The 16,503-nt window shown below is 37.8% G+C and overlaps 2 protein-coding genes and 3 non-coding genes across 7 annotated transcripts in view; 4 read left to right on the top strand and 1 right to left on the bottom strand.

Annotated features, from left to right (window-relative positions):
• Positions 1–6,645, bottom strand: part of Pbrm1 (polybromo 1) — an 86,249-nt gene extending 79,604 nt beyond the window's left edge. Inside the window, exons 1-4 of the mRNA XM_048801016.1 lie at positions 6,520–6,645; positions 4,739–4,891; positions 3,710–3,807; positions 527–674 (exon numbers count right to left, since the gene is read on the bottom strand). Of these exons, the coding sequence (XP_048656973.1) occupies positions 527–674; positions 3,710–3,807; positions 4,739–4,891; positions 6,520–6,567 (447 nt within the window). The 5' untranslated portion in view covers positions 6,568–6,645. The remainder of the gene's footprint in view (positions 1–526; positions 675–3,709; positions 3,808–4,738; positions 4,892–6,519) is intronic.
• A 2,654-nt stretch (positions 6,646–9,299) lies between these two features.
• Gnl3 (G protein nucleolar 3) lies at positions 9,300–16,476 on the top strand. 3 transcript variants are annotated; one of them, XM_048801154.1, is made up of 16 exons: positions 9,302–9,464; positions 9,667–9,843; positions 10,067–10,125; positions 10,512–10,649; positions 10,739–10,849; positions 11,456–11,536; positions 11,925–12,057; positions 12,985–13,097; positions 13,326–13,443; positions 14,136–14,223; positions 14,763–14,937; positions 15,059–15,201; positions 15,538–15,674; positions 15,770–15,954; positions 16,056–16,125; positions 16,209–16,476. In XM_048801154.1, exons 3-16 carry the CDS (start codon positions 10,090–10,092, stop codon positions 16,286–16,288), a joined length of 1,608 nt encoding a protein of 535 aa, XP_048657111.1. In that variant the 5' UTR covers positions 9,302–9,464; positions 9,667–9,843; positions 10,067–10,089; the 3' UTR covers positions 16,289–16,476. The 3 variants fall into 3 exon arrangements, with proteins under 3 accessions (XP_015349940.1, XP_048657111.1, XP_015349942.1); XM_015494456.2 differs by having other exon boundaries at positions 9,667–9,847; XM_015494454.2 differs by lacking the exon at positions 9,667–9,843 and having other exon boundaries at positions 9,300–9,464.
• On the top strand, positions 12,111–12,188 carry LOC125616274. Its single transcript, XR_007346909.1, has one exon. It is a non-coding gene; the product is annotated as a small nucleolar RNA SNORD19 (small nucleolar RNA).
• On the top strand, positions 13,144–13,227 carry LOC125616276. Its single transcript, XR_007346911.1, has one exon. It is a non-coding gene; the product is annotated as a small nucleolar RNA SNORD19B (small nucleolar RNA).
• LOC125616275 lies at positions 14,628–14,704 on the top strand. Its single transcript, XR_007346910.1, has one exon. It is a non-coding gene; the product is annotated as a small nucleolar RNA SNORD69 (small nucleolar RNA).
• Positions 16,477–16,503: the final 27 nt, after the last annotated feature.

Here is a 16,503-nt window from a genome sequence, read left to right as displayed (position 1 = left end):
CAGTATGGAGATGCCTAAAAAAAAAAAAAAAAAAAGAACTGTATGAGCTTCCTTTAAAAAAAAAAAGAAAAGAAAATATGAGGGCCTCAATCCCTCTTCTGAGAAATTAAGTGTATGGCTATATGGGTTTGTGAATAACTAAAAATTCTTGAATTCTACGGTTTAAAGGGAATGTATAAATTACATCTCATTCAAAAATATAGACTGATAAATTTGATTACATTAAAATAAAAAAACTTCTGTTCACCAGAAGATACTATGAAAATTAGGACCTGGGGGTGTAGCTCAGTGGGAAATTGCATAGGGTTCAATCCCCTACAACCCAAGAGAAAAATGGGCAAAAGACTTGAGCAGATACTTTTAAAAGGAACAAGAATGCCTCATAATCATTAGTGTTCAGTCTCTACTAATAAGAGAAGTATGAATTCAACCATAAAGAGAAAGCACTACTCAACGCCAGACTGGTAATATTAAAAAGCTAGGGAATTACCAAACTGAATAGTTTCCAAATTTGATGCTTTCTTACCTTATAATAGGCCTTTGCGTTGTTAAAAAGCAGTTGGAAGTCAGCAGTCAGCAGATTAACATCATCATACTCTTCCATTTTTAGTTTCTGTTGGATTTTCATCAAGTCAATGGGTTGAGAAACCACTTCATAATAGTCTGGTTGATTTCTGTTATAATTTAAATTTTTTTAATACTATTAATCCAAAAGTATACAAAAAATATATTTCAAAACTATCTGTAGTAACTTCCAACATTCTAAATGACAGACCAAATTAGAATCTGACATCAATCTCATTCCCATTATTAGAATAAAAGGGGAATAACAAAAGCAAGATGCAGGTATACTCCTTTTTAAATATATTATTAATATAAAAACCTACAGTAATGTCCATGATGAATTTTTATACAATATTCATTATAAATGAAATATCTAAGGTTTAGGGTTCCAGCCCTAAACCCATGTAAATGGTATTTTCTTATAACCTTTCATGGTGTTTCAAAGTAGCTGGGAAAAGACACATTTCAAAACTCTCTACACTTAAAAAAAGGCTTATTTTTCTCTGGTTAGTGACCACAAAATTTTTTCTTGTCAATAACTAACAAGTATCTGATACCTATGTTGCTTTAATATCAATCACTTAAGTTACAAAGGAGAAAGTTGGCTTAAGGATAAAAGGATAGTAAGATCCATCTAAACATGACCAGAATGTTTTTTTTAAAAAAAGGTATGAGAATAATAACTCCAAAATTCAGGATTATGTATATACTGGACGGCAGGGATAGTGAGGGACACAAAGGAATTTCAAAAGCAATTATGATGGTAAATCCCAAGGTAATTTCTCAGATTTAGATTCATGGATGTTTATTATTACTTCTTGATTTTTTCCATACTGTGTTTCATAAAACAAGTAAACTTTCTGAAAAATAATTTGGTTTTCTCAATTTTTCCCACAGGGCTAGGATGTAACTCAGGGATAGAGCATTTGTCTAGCATATATAAGGCCCTGGGTTTAATCCCCAGTGCTGGTTAAAAAAAATTCTTCCACAGGGGTATTTAGCTCCTTTCTAGAAATGTTAAGAGATGAGCTGTAACATACAAAGAATTTCATGATCATTGAAGCTTTAATCTCTCATGGGACCTTGTTTAACATGTTATAATCCTTTTTGAAAAAATATTTTTAGTTATAGATGGATACAATACCATTTTTCTATTTATTTCATTTATTTTTTTAATATTTATTTTAGTTTTAGGTGGATACAATATCTTTATTTTATTTTTATGTGGTGCTGAGGAGTGAACCCAGTGCCTCATGCATGCTAGGCAAGCACTCTACCACTGAGCCACAACCCCAGCCCCCTATTTATTTTCTCACTAAGTTGATGAGGCTGTTCTGAACTTGCAATCATCTTGTCTCAGCCTTCCAAGTCACTGAGATTACGGTGTGCGCCACCATACCTGGCTTAGGCTTCTATTTTCTATGTCCTTCTGACAAGTTCTCATCACCCTATGAGCACTTGCGTATTTCCTGGCACAATATAATGTTCCAGGTTCATTTTGCACTTCCTCTGCCCCATCCCCTGGAAATCAACTGTTTTCCCCAAGGAACTCTGATTCCTATCAATGACACATAGCATTTAAAAAACAAATCTGAGGACTAGGTTGTACTAACTTGTTCATTGCTATTGGGGTGTTGCTGCTTCCAAGTTGTCTCATGACACGGAGCTAGGGAAAACACACACACTTATTTACATATTTTGGAAACCATGAATTCATACCAATAGGAACAATTCCAATTCAACTCAGAATTCATTCCAACTACAATTAATGTTTAAACCAGAATACTGAGAAACAGTGGCCCTGATGTGCAGAGCCTGCTCAAGTCCATTTTCCCTTCTAGGATGATACTGCATTCTTAGCTGCTGTATGGCTACTAAAGACAATAGCCTTCAGCTTCACTACAGCTAGGTTCTGACAAATATAAGAACTGAAGTCTGCCAGATTTGGTAGTACACACCTGTAATCCCAGCAACCTGGGAGGCTGAGGCAGGAGGATTACAAGTGTGAAGCCAGCCTCAGCAACTCAGCAAGGTCCTGTCTCAAAAACTAAAAAGGAATGGGGATATGACTCAGTGGTAAAGCATCCCTGGATTCAATCCCAGTACTAAAAACAAACAAACAACAACAAAACCCCAAAGTATGCCACATTCTTATTAGACCACACAGAAAAGGGAGATACCCCAGAATAGCAGAACAAAGAAATAGTACTTGAGACCTTAAGACTTCAGAGAGGACTTGTACACAAGAAATTCCTTTTGTTTCAACTTTGTTAAATTGAATGTACAAGTAACCTAATATGCTAACCAACACTAAGTCTCAAAAAGAGAGTCACAAATTATGTACCCTTAACCAATTAATTAATTAATTAATCTCCCATTAATGTCCGAGAGAGCATGCATTCCACAGAGACACCCATAGCACTAGCCTGCTGGTTGAGAGCAGGCAGCAGCCAGGAGTGGTGATGCACGCCTATAATCCCAGCGACTAGGAGGCTGAGGCAGGAGGATTACAAGTTCAAGACCAGTCTCAGCAACTTAGCAAGGCCCTGAATTACTTAGCAAGAACCTAAGTAGCAACTCGAGAGCCCATTGACACAAGAATAAACAAAATGTGATATTCATACACAATGGACTATTAGCAGGTCTTAAAAAGAAAGGAAACCTATTACATGCTACAGTGTAGATGAATAGTCTTGAAGGCCTTATGCTAAATGAAATAAGCTAATTATAAAAAATACAAACACTGTATGATTCTACTCATAGAAGTATCTAAAGTAGTTAAAATCACACAAACAGAAAGCAGAATGGTGGTTGTCAAGGAGCTGAAAGGTAGGAGAAATGGGAAATTGTTTAACTGGTATAACGTTTTAGTTTTGGAATATGAAACAATTTTTGGAGGCTGTTGCAGAATAATGTTAATATACTTGACCCTTAGTATGTACTTAAAAATAGTAAAGACTATAAATTTTATATTATGTTTTTTACTAAAATTGAAAAGCCTTACTATATCCTGACAACTAGGACTAAGAATGGACTCCCATATCTTTTAAGCCATTCCTTCCAAAGGAAAACTCAATCATCAAACAACTTTAAACATGGACCCTCCAACAAATCCTCCCAGTGTACTGATGTACTTCCAACTCACCTTCGCTTTGGTGCCCTAATGAAGAGCTCACAGAGGAGTCTGCCCTGATCATCCTTATAGTCTCGGATGGTGTTGTAGAGTTCATGGCAAACAGCAATCTACATGTACAAAGAGGAAACAAATTACCAAAAAATAAATCAATTACTCTTCAACAAAAACACACCCACAAAGGCAAATAGAGAAGAGGAAGGATAAATCCCCAAATTATCAGATGAGAACCCAAAGGTCTTATATGCCATGGTTGAGTGAAGCTCACCAGTCTCCTCCTACCTGACCATTTTCATTTTTTCTCTTCCTTTCTTCATGTACTAGGGATTGAACCCAGGGACTTGTTGCATGTTAGGCAAGCACTCTACCATTGAAGTACATGTGCAGCCCTTTTTAAAATGTTTATTTTGAGATAGGGTCTCACCAAGTTGCCCAGGATGGCCTCAAACATGCAATCTTCCTGCCTCAGCCTCCAAAGTAGCTGGAATTATAGGTGTGTGCCACTGCACACAGCACTCCTTTCCATCTCTCTGTAATGACAACATATCAAACCTATCCCTGGTCCTGCCACTCTGCAGGATTGGTACCTGCTCATCATAGAGAATCCTCCAGAAGATTCGGGCCAAAACAACTCCAACCACCCAAACATTTCTTCTTAGTATTTATCACTACTATGGGCATTTACTTGTTTACTTGCAGAACAATGTTAATATGTAAATTCTGCTTCTCCTATATTGAAAGCTAACTAAGCTCTACATGAAAAATGGGCTTGCCTCACACAAAAAAGCTATAGCCCAATTACCAGAACAGTACCCATCACATAGCAAGCATTCATTTTATTAAATGACATAATGATACTCAATGTTTCACAATACTAAATAATATAATTACCAATGAACTTGTGGCTAAACAAATACTTTTCATAAGAGAAAAGTTAAAAGATGAAGCCAGAGGAAAGAAGCAGAGAGGAATCTGAACTATTTCACCATAAAAGAAAGAGTAAGGAAATCAGGTAGAAACTGTGTGACCCAAGTTACTCACAGGATCTACAGTTGGAAGATTAGAAAGTCTCCTCCTTTTCCTGCTTGGGCCTGGTGTAGACACAGAATGATGCCCGTCATCAAAGTCCCCGCTGACACTGCTGGAAGGGGAGGTAGCTCTTCGTCTCTTGGAACCCATGGAATCCAACTTCTTCTGTAAGAAATAATTTCCATGTTCTTACATTTAAATTTTGACTCTGCCGACAAGCCCCTCAACTGGCTGCCTACTATCAAATTACTGCTTCATCTAAAAGGATATTTTAACTGAGGCAAAGGAGTTTAATTAGCTATAAGCTCTTTTTCATTTTTTTTAATTCAAGTCCTGGACTTCACCGTTTCAGCCTCTTTACTTACCAGAATGCTACACTTTAAACTTTGATGAAAAAATTCAACAGAAGTATACTCATTTGTATATCACCCATTCTGAATGACTCAACCACTTCTGGCCCCAGATTTACTCTGGACTGGAGTTTTCCAATCCACCACATAGAGGTACAACAGTGTACTAGAGGTATTGATCCCTGAGCCTCTGAGGCAGCTGGGTAGATCTGGGGTACAGAGGCCCCAATGTCATCCCTGCTGGAGGCTACTTATGATTATTCTCCAAATGGGCCACAATGTGGAGAAGACTAGAAAGTAGTGCCTAAGGCAAATGAATAGTATAAAAAAGGCGGGGGGAGAAAGTAAGGGAGAGAAGACAATTATCTTTCAAGCATTGCAGATGTATTCAGAAATTAATAACCCAGAAAATGAATTTTTCCCATTTGTTACAGCAGGACCCACAAGATATACCCCTGCTAATGCCGTTAACGTGACTTGTCATTCCTGAAGTAGCAAAACTGTGCTGTGAAACTCTTCTAGTAATCCAGACTAACCTCCCTTTCAATTATATGACATATTCTAAGCCTCAAAATTTGAAATCAAAGCTTTACTCTCATTAAATTATCTGGAAAAGCACCTCATACATGAGCTTTTAAATCCTGCTTGAAGGTTCAGAAACACATAAATATTTGCTCTCAGTTTCTGACCAACTGCTAAGAAACTAATCTTAACACAACCTTACAAATATGTTAATTTGACTATAACATAAGAAATACAACCATTAAAATGATCTGATATTGATACACGGAAAGGTTATCCATCCAAGAAAGTTCTACAATGCTTATACAATTTAGCAACAGTATCTAACAGCACATTATGATTTCAAAAGTCTTTTACTAAAGCTAAAAGAAAAAAAGATCCCAGTTTTACTCATTAACCTTCCATTTCAGGAAACCATGAATGAATAGGAACCACAGAGCACTGGCTGCCAGTAGTATGGAGAGAGAAGCCTGGGATCTTCCAGAAATAGAAAATAGAGTAAAACAAAAAATCCTGGTAAGCAACAGAGACAAATAGAGTCTCATTTCTTCCTCTAAAGAAGTTCTCCTGGTATTTAAAACAGAACCTACTGTGATGATATTCCTTCCTCTAGGCTTTTGTCTATTATATGGGATATCAGAGTTTGAAGTTGGCTAAAAGTGGCTAAAACCTCCCAAAAGCTTAGGCCAAGAAAAATCAAGTTGTGTTTGATTTTTGTTCATTTTATAAAAGGCTGATAAACTGGCCTCAGTTCTTTTAAGTAGAAAAAATTAAGAACCAATCCTTTGTAAATAAGCTATGACAAGGACACAGGTGAATTTCATGAACACAGGAGGGACTCTTTTTGGAAAGGATTTAAGAAAGGTGGAAGGGAAAAGGCAAGGAACAAAAGGAAAAGGGTTTAGATGATCAGTAATTTACCAGCTTTACCAGAGCACAACCAGCGCCTCGAAAAGCCAGTCTCCTCATTATGTCTGAAGGCCAACTGAAGCCAGTGAGAGAAGGCAGGGCTTTAGAAGTGCTGATTCAGTGTTAGTATATTCAAAACTGAAAAAGAATAAGGCAGAGAAAGGGGAAATAGAAAAGAAGGGTCAGAAAAAGTAAAAATGAGTACATAGAAAACATTCAAATAGAACTGCTATAGAAAGATAGAGAAAACAGGCATATCAGTTGTCTGACACCTATCAAACTGCTGCAAAGGCTCAGGCACCAACAGTACCTGACACATCTTCCATCTTAAAACCAAATGCTTTCATATACTGAAAGATGTCTCACTGAGACTCCCCTTTACTCACATGGAACGACTGTCAATTCCAGGAATGAAGCATGTCTGCCCAACTGCCCCCTAGTCAATAAGAGCAGAGTTCAATCACAGAGCTGGAATGGAGAGTGAACACATGTGGGAGGCTCACATGTGACACCAAGTGTTGGTAAGCTGGAACAAACCCAGAATGGCTCATGTGAGCAGAATCTAGAAAAATGCCCCACTGTCCCAAAATTCAGAGAAAGACAAATTTTTCCTGAAAGTCCTATCTGTATTGGAAAGACATCACATGAATTTAGTCTTCAACTATTTTGATAGTTCACAATTACTTTTATAAATTATCCATTGAGATCAAATGACCAAAAAAAAAAAAAAAGTAATTACCAGTGTATGTAGTTTAGATAATGCAATATCCAAAAATCCTTGAATCATTATTTGGTAAGATACGAAAATGATGCAACTGAAAGATAATTTAAAAACTTCTTTTAATCCAAAGAGTAATTTGGAAGTTTGGTAACAAAGGCAATGTTCTAAGGTGGGAAAAGTAACAGGACCTATGCTGAAAGATTAGGTGTCTCAGATCTTCCACCTCTAATTATGTTTGATATTGCCTGAGTCACAACCTCTCAGATCTGTTTCTTCACTCCTAATGTGAGAACAGTAAAATATATATGTGTGTGTGTATATATATGTACATATATGAATTATTAAGACCATATATACATGAAATCACCTTGACACTTCAAAGCTTAACTCTAGGATTACGGAGTCTGCAGGCACAAGAGCAGGGTCTCCTTTATTTTTGTAATCCTGTCCTGGAGAACAGCATTGGGTACAGGCTGGACGCTCAATGTACCTTTTTAATAAAAGTATTTAAAGTGGAGCTTAAGCAGGACCTTTAAAATTAAAGTTTATTTGAATAGTTTAAAAAGGTCTGTAAGCATTCCTTCAGAAATTCTTTTTTCATGAACAGGAAAGAAAGAGATTCTGAAGTTAATTCCAGGTTTTAAGATGGCCTTGTTTAAGTTACAAGTCCAAAAGTTTTACTACCAATGATAATTTATAGTGGGCAGTAAAGACTATAATGTACACCTGGGAAAATATTAACTCAGTATAATCAAAAAGTATATTTGATAGTTTATAAGACTTTCAGTATTCTTCTGCGCTTCTAGTGATATTTAGGACTGTAATACATGCCTAAAACAAAATCTTGAAAAACAAAATACTCAGGTAAAAACCCAAAACACCTTCAATTCTTCTACTCAGAGAAAAACCACCCTTCTATTGGCATTCAGAGCTTTTTGTATTTATCTATGCCTTAGTAACCTTTAAAAAAAAAAAAAAAGTGTTAACAAACCATATAAATTATTTTGTAGCCTGTGTTTTAACTTAGAATAGATTCTTCAAAGTCAACATTCTTCTTTGTGATATTTGATGGCTTGATCACAGCTATTGTATAAACAAACTACAATTTGTTTACCTTGCAGACTTTGGTAAAGTATTCTTATTTGTGGTATACTCCTAAAGCCAAAGAAAGTGGTGAAGGCCCTTCCATTCACCCACACATATTTGTAACTGTTTTAAGAAGTTCTAAAACACTTCTTAAAAAGATACTTTCCAATCTTCCATTTTCTCTTAAATTCAAAATATGGTCGATGTGTAAACAATTCCTAAAGCAAAAATTATACTCCTCTGTCCAATTTACTTCCAAATCATATTTCAGAAAAAGATTACAACTAAATAAAAGAAAAAATATCTAGAAACTTTTTTTGTGGAGTCTGGATTAAAATGTTTTGCCCCAACATATGCTTTTATAGCTGAGAATTTCTACATCCACTCTAGTATGTATTATTCCTCATTTGTAAAGCCAATGTTATTTTTTATAATAAAAGACTATGCTTCCCTTTCAGAAAGTAATGAAAACTCTGAGATGAAAAAATATTTTAAAACCAGCAAATAGTTTACAAAACCTCGATTCTTTCTGGTGTTGCAGATGAGAAGCTCAAATATCTGCCCTTACTATAAAAATAAGTCCCACTAATAAAAGTACACGGTTTTGAACAATTATACGACAAGAAAAGTCATTAGAAGAGTTTGTGTCAAACCGTCAAGACACAACAAAAAAAAGAAGGCCCTGAAAGGCGGAGAAAATGAAGGACTTTCCCGACCTGTCACTCGTACCGGGGACTAAGGGAAACGTTGACAGCTTTGAAGCTGCCTGGCGACGAGCGGGAAAGAGGGGCGCGGGGAATTTCCGGGCAGTGGCGCGCCTTTGTCCCGGCCGGCAGGTGCGGCAAGGCTCCGGGGCCCNACATAAGTTATCTGAGAAAGGGGCATAATTTATTTTATTTATGTTTCACACTGCCCTCACCCCTCCCAGCGCTGCCGTAAAACTAGCCCGCGGCCGCCAGGCGAACCCAATTCTGCGCGACACTGCGTGCGCGCGCACGCGAAAGAACGGCGTCGCACTTTACGGCAGTAGCGTGAGTGCGTGACGTTCGGCCGTGGCCTCAGTTAGCACGTGGCACTCGCGGAGTTACGTCGTTTTCTGGTGTCTCTGCGGCGGCTGCTGTTTTGACCGGCTACACTATGAAGCGGCCGAGTGAGTGGGGTCTCCAGAAGTGGGTGAAGAGGCCCCTACCTCTGGTGATCGCAGAACTCTCCAGGGCGTTCTTTTATGACTTGGTCTCTGGGGAGGTGGAGGGGTGGACTATGGAGGCCCTGTTCCCGCGTTCCCTCGTAGAATGAGGGTTGCAAGGCCCCAGTCGATCCTGTTAACCGTGAACCCACTGTCCACAAGGAAGGCTTGGCCCGAAGGGTGGAGAAGACCAGACCAGTGTTTTCCCTTCTGCGGCTAAGAGTGGAGAGCCGCCTTCCAAACGCGCTGTTCCTCCTGCCTGTGATTGGTGGTGCTTGATCCGAAGTGGCTGTCTTTCGGGGTCTCACGTTCCTGTGTGTGACCTCATTCTAATGTCGGAAGAGTAGGTGCGGGGAATGGCTCCATTTTTTATCTATTGAATCCATTCAGTCGGATTTGAAAATGGCATGTATGCTTGTATTGATTCCCCACATAATAATTAAATGTAGGTATAACTAACGTCTTAACAGAAAAAAAGACATGCCAGCATAGTCTACTCAACAAAAACTAAATATACTGATCATTTGTGGCTATTTCATTTTAAATTTTTTGTTGTTTTTTTGTAGAGTTGAAGAAAGCAAGTAAACGCATGACTTGTCATAAGCGGTATAAAATCCAAAAAAAGGTAAGAAGTGTTTTTCTTGGGACAGGTGTACTAAATGTATTGTAAATCTGATTTTTGCCCCATCTTCAGTAAGGAAGACTGGATTAAATATTTAGAAATTCAGATATTCTATAGATACAAACTCTTATGTATAAGGAGTACAGCTATGGAAAGTACAATAATTTGGTAATAAGATCTGTAAACATGATAATAATCCTTACAAACAACCTCCTTGTGACATTTTCTTGCTGTTTTAAACATATATTTGTTGTTTATATGATTCCAATTAAACCATTTCTTTAGGACATTTTTAAACTCAACTGCAGCCAGGCTGGTTTTTCACTTAAATTCTGTTCAAGTAGAAAGATTTTTTTTTTATTAAATGGAATTTTTTTTTTTCTTAATAGGTTCGGGAGCATCATCGGAAATTGAGAAGGGAGGCTAAAAAACGGGGTCACAAAAAGCCTAGGAAAGACCCAGGAATTCCCAATAGTGCTCCTTTTAAGGAAGCTCTTCTTAGGGAAGCTGAGCTAAGGAAACAGCAGGTAAGTTATGTTAACCAAAACACTTCCAAAATAAGTTAACAACATTAATCATCACTGTCTCACTCATTTCTCATTTCTCTTGGACACAGCTGGAAGAACTAAAACAACAGCAGAAACTTGATAGGCAGAAGGAACAAGAAAAGAAAAGAAAACTTGAAACTAATCCTGTTGGTGAGCCATCTGATGTGGAACCTGTGGAGGTAAGATTACATCTTTTTAAAAAGTAAGAAATGACAGGCTGGGGTCATAGCTCAGTGGTAGAGCACTTGCCTAGCATGTGTGACGTACTGGGTTCTATCCTCAGCACCACATTAAAAAAATAAAATAAAGGTATTGTGTTCACTCTACAATGGAAAAAAAAAAAAGAAATGAGTTGCATATATACAGGTTGGTGGACCTTTTGGGAGGAAGATAACTTGAGTTCAGACAGTTTTCAGTATTTTAAAAAATTGGGGCTCGGGTTGTACCTCAGAGGAGGAGTGCTTGCCTAGCATGCGTGAGGTTCAATCCTCAGCACCACATGAATATAAAAAATAAAGGTATTGTGTTCACTTTCAACTAAAAAATAAATATTTTTGAAAATCAGGGGTTGTGGCTCAGCGGTAGAGCGCTCGCCTAGCATGTGCGAGGCCCTGGGTTTGATCCTCAGTACCACATAAAAAATAAATAAACAAAATAAAGGTATTGTGTACAATCAAAAATAAATACTGAAAAAAAAGTCAACTACACTGATCCTAATCGTGGAAAATACAGGTTACAATTGCCATATATCTAATTTTGTGTCCTTTCATCATTATATTCTCTAGGAATTGGAACAATGCAAAACTAAGAAAGCCAAGTTGAGCAAACAGCACCCAAAGAAGTTATATTGTCAGGAACTTAAAAAGGTACCTTAGTCTAGGTCAGTGTCAAAAAATGGTATTGATTCAAAAAATTAGACTCCTGGCACCAGCCTTATAAAGGTAACTCCAAGATCAACAGGGTGGTGTATTCTAGGTGTAGTTGTTCCCAAGGCTAAAAGGGCCTATCAGACTACATAATTCAGTGTGGGTGGTGACATATTCAGAAGATGGGGGTATTTACACTTTAAAACCCATGCTCTTCAGAGGCTGCTGAGCAAGCTATATGAGAAATGATGAATGTTCTCCATTCTAAAATGAAGACATGAGCTCCAACTCTAAGCTTACCTTGTTGCCAAGTAGATAATCCCAGTAGACTCATGATAAGGATATTCCCAAAACAAGGAGTGCATTATGATTATTTATTCCTTGACAGGTGATTGAAGCCTCAGATGTTTTGCTAGAAGTGTTGGATGCCAGAGATCCTCTTGGTTGTAGGTGTCCTCAGGTAGAAGATGCTATTGTCCAGAGTGGACATAAAAAGCTGGTACTTGTATTAAATAAATCAGGTGAGGAAAAGGGATGTCTTTGATCCTTTTTTTTTTTTTTAACCTGCACGAGTGAGGTATGAGGAAAACATCTGAACAGTCTTGATTGTCACTGAAGACTGATAAGATCCAACTCTGACCTCAACAAAGCCAGAGCACGTGCACTCTAGTTGCCAAAGATAGCGCTGGGTGGCGGGAAGTAGGTTGTTTCTACAAGTGATAGGACTGTTTCTTCCTATTCTTTTGCTATTTGGTACTTTCATGTAAAGAACTGTTGAGATTTGGGTGCAGTGGTGCATGCCTTAATCCCAGTGACTTGGGAGGCTATGGCAGGAGGATCATGAGTTCAAAGCCAGACTTAGCAACTCAGTGAGACCCTGTCTCTAAATAAAATACAAAAAAGGGCTGGGGATGTGGCCCAGTGGTTAAGCGCCCCTTAATCCCTGGTTTTCCCCTTCAAAATGTGATGACAGTGTTCAAAATTCCTGCCACCTGCACAATGTTGAGTATTAGCTCAAAGCAAGTGAAATTTATGTGACAGATATTTAAATGAAATGATTGTCTAGGTTTGAGCAGTAGAAGGGTGAAACCAGAAAGTAGAAACCAGAACAGAGACTCTTTGAAACATAAAGAATAGGATAAAAAAAAATCACTGTTAAGGTTAGAAACCCAGGTTGTTGTTAATTAATTGAGGGTAAATCCTGGAAATAACTGTAGGGTATAATGCAGAGGTTGACTTCAGTTCTGGAAGGTTGAGCTACACAGGAGAAACTGAAATACAGAAGTGTAGATATTAGGATGAGGGCAGCTTGCCCTTCCCTCATTTTCCATTTAAATCCTTTTGAAAAAAGGCAAACAATAGTGAAATCTATGGTTTACCCATTTAATAAATTCACCTCAACAGAATGACTAAATTGAAGTATATGTCATATTTGTAATTCCTATCAGATCTAATACCAAGGGACAATTTGGAGAGCTGGCTAAATTATTTGAAGAAAGAATTGCCAACAGTGGTGTTTAAAGCCTCAACATACCTGAAGGACAAAGGGAAGATAACCAAGGTACACTTTACTATTAGTGGTGAGAAGTGTGGTTCTTTCAGATTTTCAATGGTTGAAATATGATGAGTATGCAAAATGTTGATTTTAAAAAATGAAAGATAATAAGATCCAACTCTGATTTCATCCAGAGATATCTGAAAGGCAATTGTCTAGTGATGCCAGATTTCTTGGGTTTCATCTATTGTCAGAATAATTAAACTAATGTGTTTTTAATTTTAACATGTCAAGATGAAGAAGAAAGCTGTTCCACTCAAACGTAAAGTGTGCTTTGGCAAAGAATGCCTCTTGAAACTTCTTGGAGGTTTTCAGGAGACTTATGGCAGAGCTATTCACGTTGGAGTAATTGGTGAGTTTCAATTCACCACATTCTACCTTTTTTCTTGAGTCAGGAACTACTTAGCAGGTCAATATGCCTGTAATCCTCAGCAGCTCAGGAAGATAGGAGAGTTCAAAGCCAGTCTCAGGAATTTAGCAAGGTGCTAAGCAACTCAGTGAAACTCTGTCTCTAAGTAAAATACAAAATAGGGCAGGGGGTGTGGCTCAGTGGTCTAGTGCCCCTGAGTTCAATCAAATTTCAAGATCTACTTAGCTGATATTAAGTTAGAACAGGGTTATGAAATAGTTTGCTCAAAAATTAGCTCTTGCCCCATTTACCTCCACACAAAAGATTTAGAGAAAAACTTACATAATTGCTCCTAAGTTCAGTTCACTGTAGTAAGTTGGCTCATGGTAGATATGGATGTAGCTCAGTGGTAAGAGCACTTGTTTTTCATGTGCAAGGCCTTGTGTTCTATCCTTAGCACTGCAAATGAATACATACATACAGGCATACTCCTTCTTTATTTGCATTAATAGTATTTTCCTGCCCTTTTATTACTTCTGTAAGGAATGAAGGAGCTAATTATTGGTCCTAGTGTTGCGAAGACACTGAGATCCAACTCTTGCTCTAAACATCAGGCAAACATAAAATTGTGCAGAGGAAATTTCATAATGATCAGTCCATACTGTGTTTTATATTTGTGAATTATTTATTTATAGGTTTCCCAAATGTAGGGAAGAGCAGCATCATTAACAGCTTAAAAAAAGAGCGGATATGTAATGTTGGTGTTTCCATGGGTCTTACAAGGTAAATTATGGTATTCTATAACAAAGAATTTTTCTTATAGATGAGTAAATATGATTTTATTTTATTATCCCGAGGATGGTAATTTCCTGTTCTTTAAAACTTTCAGTAAAAAGAAGAGGGTGGAACCAGCGGTGTGCTTGGGGAAGAATTGATTGGAGTGGGGTGGCTGCCTGCAATATAGTTTTAAAGACAAATTAAGCAACTAATTTGAGAGAGAAAAGAGCCGCCTCAGAGAAAGTGATGTTTGCACCTGGCTTTGGGAAATGAGAGACAGGTTGCCAGGTAGAAAAAAATGACAGTATTTAGGGTAGAGAAAATAGTTATGTGTTTAGGTAGGTATATGAACTACAACATGTAGTTCTTTTCTCTAAAAAGAAATGAATATACTGTTAGGCTTTCAGGTAAACATGAAGCAAATGATGATAAATTGGATCTGACTCACTGTGTTGAGTTTGTTCAATCCAACCCTGAGCTTCGTGTTCTCTGTTGCCCTCCAGATATAACCTGTGCCCCTGGTGATTCTATTTCTTTTCTTTCAGGAACATGCAGATTGTTCCCTTGGACAAACAGATCACAATCATAGATAGTCCAAGTTTGATTGTGTCACCACTTAACCCCTTAACTGCACTTGCTCTGCGGAGTCCAGCAAGTATTGAAACAGTAAAACCAATGGAGGCTGCCAGTGCCATCCTGTCCCAGGCTGATGCTCGACAGGTAAAGAACTCCTTCCCTTTCTGTTGAGCTCCCCTCATCACCATTTTGTAGTATAAGCATTTTAAATAGATTTTTTTTTTTCATTTACTCAGTCAAATGAAATTTCCTATTTTGCTTTAAGGTTGTACTGCATTATACTGTCCCAGACTATAAGAATTCTCTGGAATTGTTTACTAAACTTGCTCAGAGGAGAGGTCTGCACCAAAAAGGTGGAAGCCCAAATGTTGAACGTGCTGCCAGACTACTGTGGTCTGAGTGGACAGGGTAAGGATTCTATTGGCATTGTTTGTTTGGGTACTAGGGATCGAACCCAGGAGCTCTCCACTGCTGAGCCACATCCATCCCCAACACGTTTGTGTGGGTGTGTGTGTGTGTGCCAGTAATTGAACCCAAGAACACTTAGCCACATCCCCAGCCCTTTTGTTCTGGGTTTTGTTTTTGTTTTGTTTTTTTGAGACAGAGTCTTGCCAAAGTTGTTTAGGGTTTTGCTAAGTTGCTGAAGCTGACTTTGAACTTGGAGTCTTCCTGCCTCAGCCTCCTAAGCCACTGGATTCACCTGGCAGTAACTGTTTTTTTGATAGATCTTATTTTTAATTTCAGTGCCTCGTTAAGTTACTATTGTCATCCCCCAACTTCCTGGACTCCTCCTCCACATTTTAATGAAAGTATTGTGGCGGGCATGAAAAGGGGCTTAAATCTTGAGGAACTGGAAAAGAGCAATGCACATAGCATAGAAGGTGAGAGAGACTTTTGTTTCACCGCTTATTTTCATCTGCTTAAAGACCTTTATTAGGTCATATCTGTTTATATGGTCTTTTTTTTCCTTTACTAGCCATCAAGGGCCCTCATTTAGCCAAGAGCATACTTTTCCAGTCTTCGGGTCTGACAAATGGAATAATAGAGGAAAAGGACATACCTGAAGAATTACCAAGACAGAGAGAAAGAAAACAGGAGGAGGGGAAGGACAATGAAGACATGGTCAGTGAGGAAGAGATTGTTGACTATGAAGAAGCTGATGTAAGTGTATTCTCTCTATGAGTCAAAGTGAGTTTTCTGGTTTGTAACAAGTGTACATTCAAAGACTACTAAATTACCTGCATCATTTCTTTATCCCATAGGAAAAGATCTCAGACATGCCTCCTATAGAAGAGAAAAGAGAGCCACCACCACCTGAGGAATCTACAGCAGGTGAGCTTGAGGCTAAGGACTTCTAACAAAGCAGCTTAAGCATAGAATTGCTTTGTAAACCTCACTTTATTTTTCTCTTTCAGGTGAATCTGCAAGCTCTTTAAACTTGGATAAAATGACTCAAGAAGATGATGCTTATGATTTTAGCACAGATTATGTGTGACAGAAACTTGTCCTTTTATAAGGATTTCCTTAACATCTTAAGCAAACTATCAAAATGTTCTGTGTATAATGTGCCAGTTTTGCCATGACAAAGTGTAAATTTTGTGAATATGTGTTATGATGTATACATTAATACAAATACAGTTTTAAAAATATATAAAAAAATCTACATTGAACTCCTCTCTTAAACAGTGAAGGGATAGAAGTATTTATCTG

The sequence above is a fragment of the Marmota marmota genome, unplaced genomic scaffold, assembly GCF_001458135.2.
Source record: "Marmota marmota marmota unplaced genomic scaffold, marMar, whole genome shotgun sequence".
NCBI classification, from domain to species: domain Eukaryota; kingdom Metazoa; phylum Chordata; class Mammalia; order Rodentia; family Sciuridae; genus Marmota; species Marmota marmota.
This window is presented reverse-complemented; position numbering and strand designations above follow the sequence as displayed.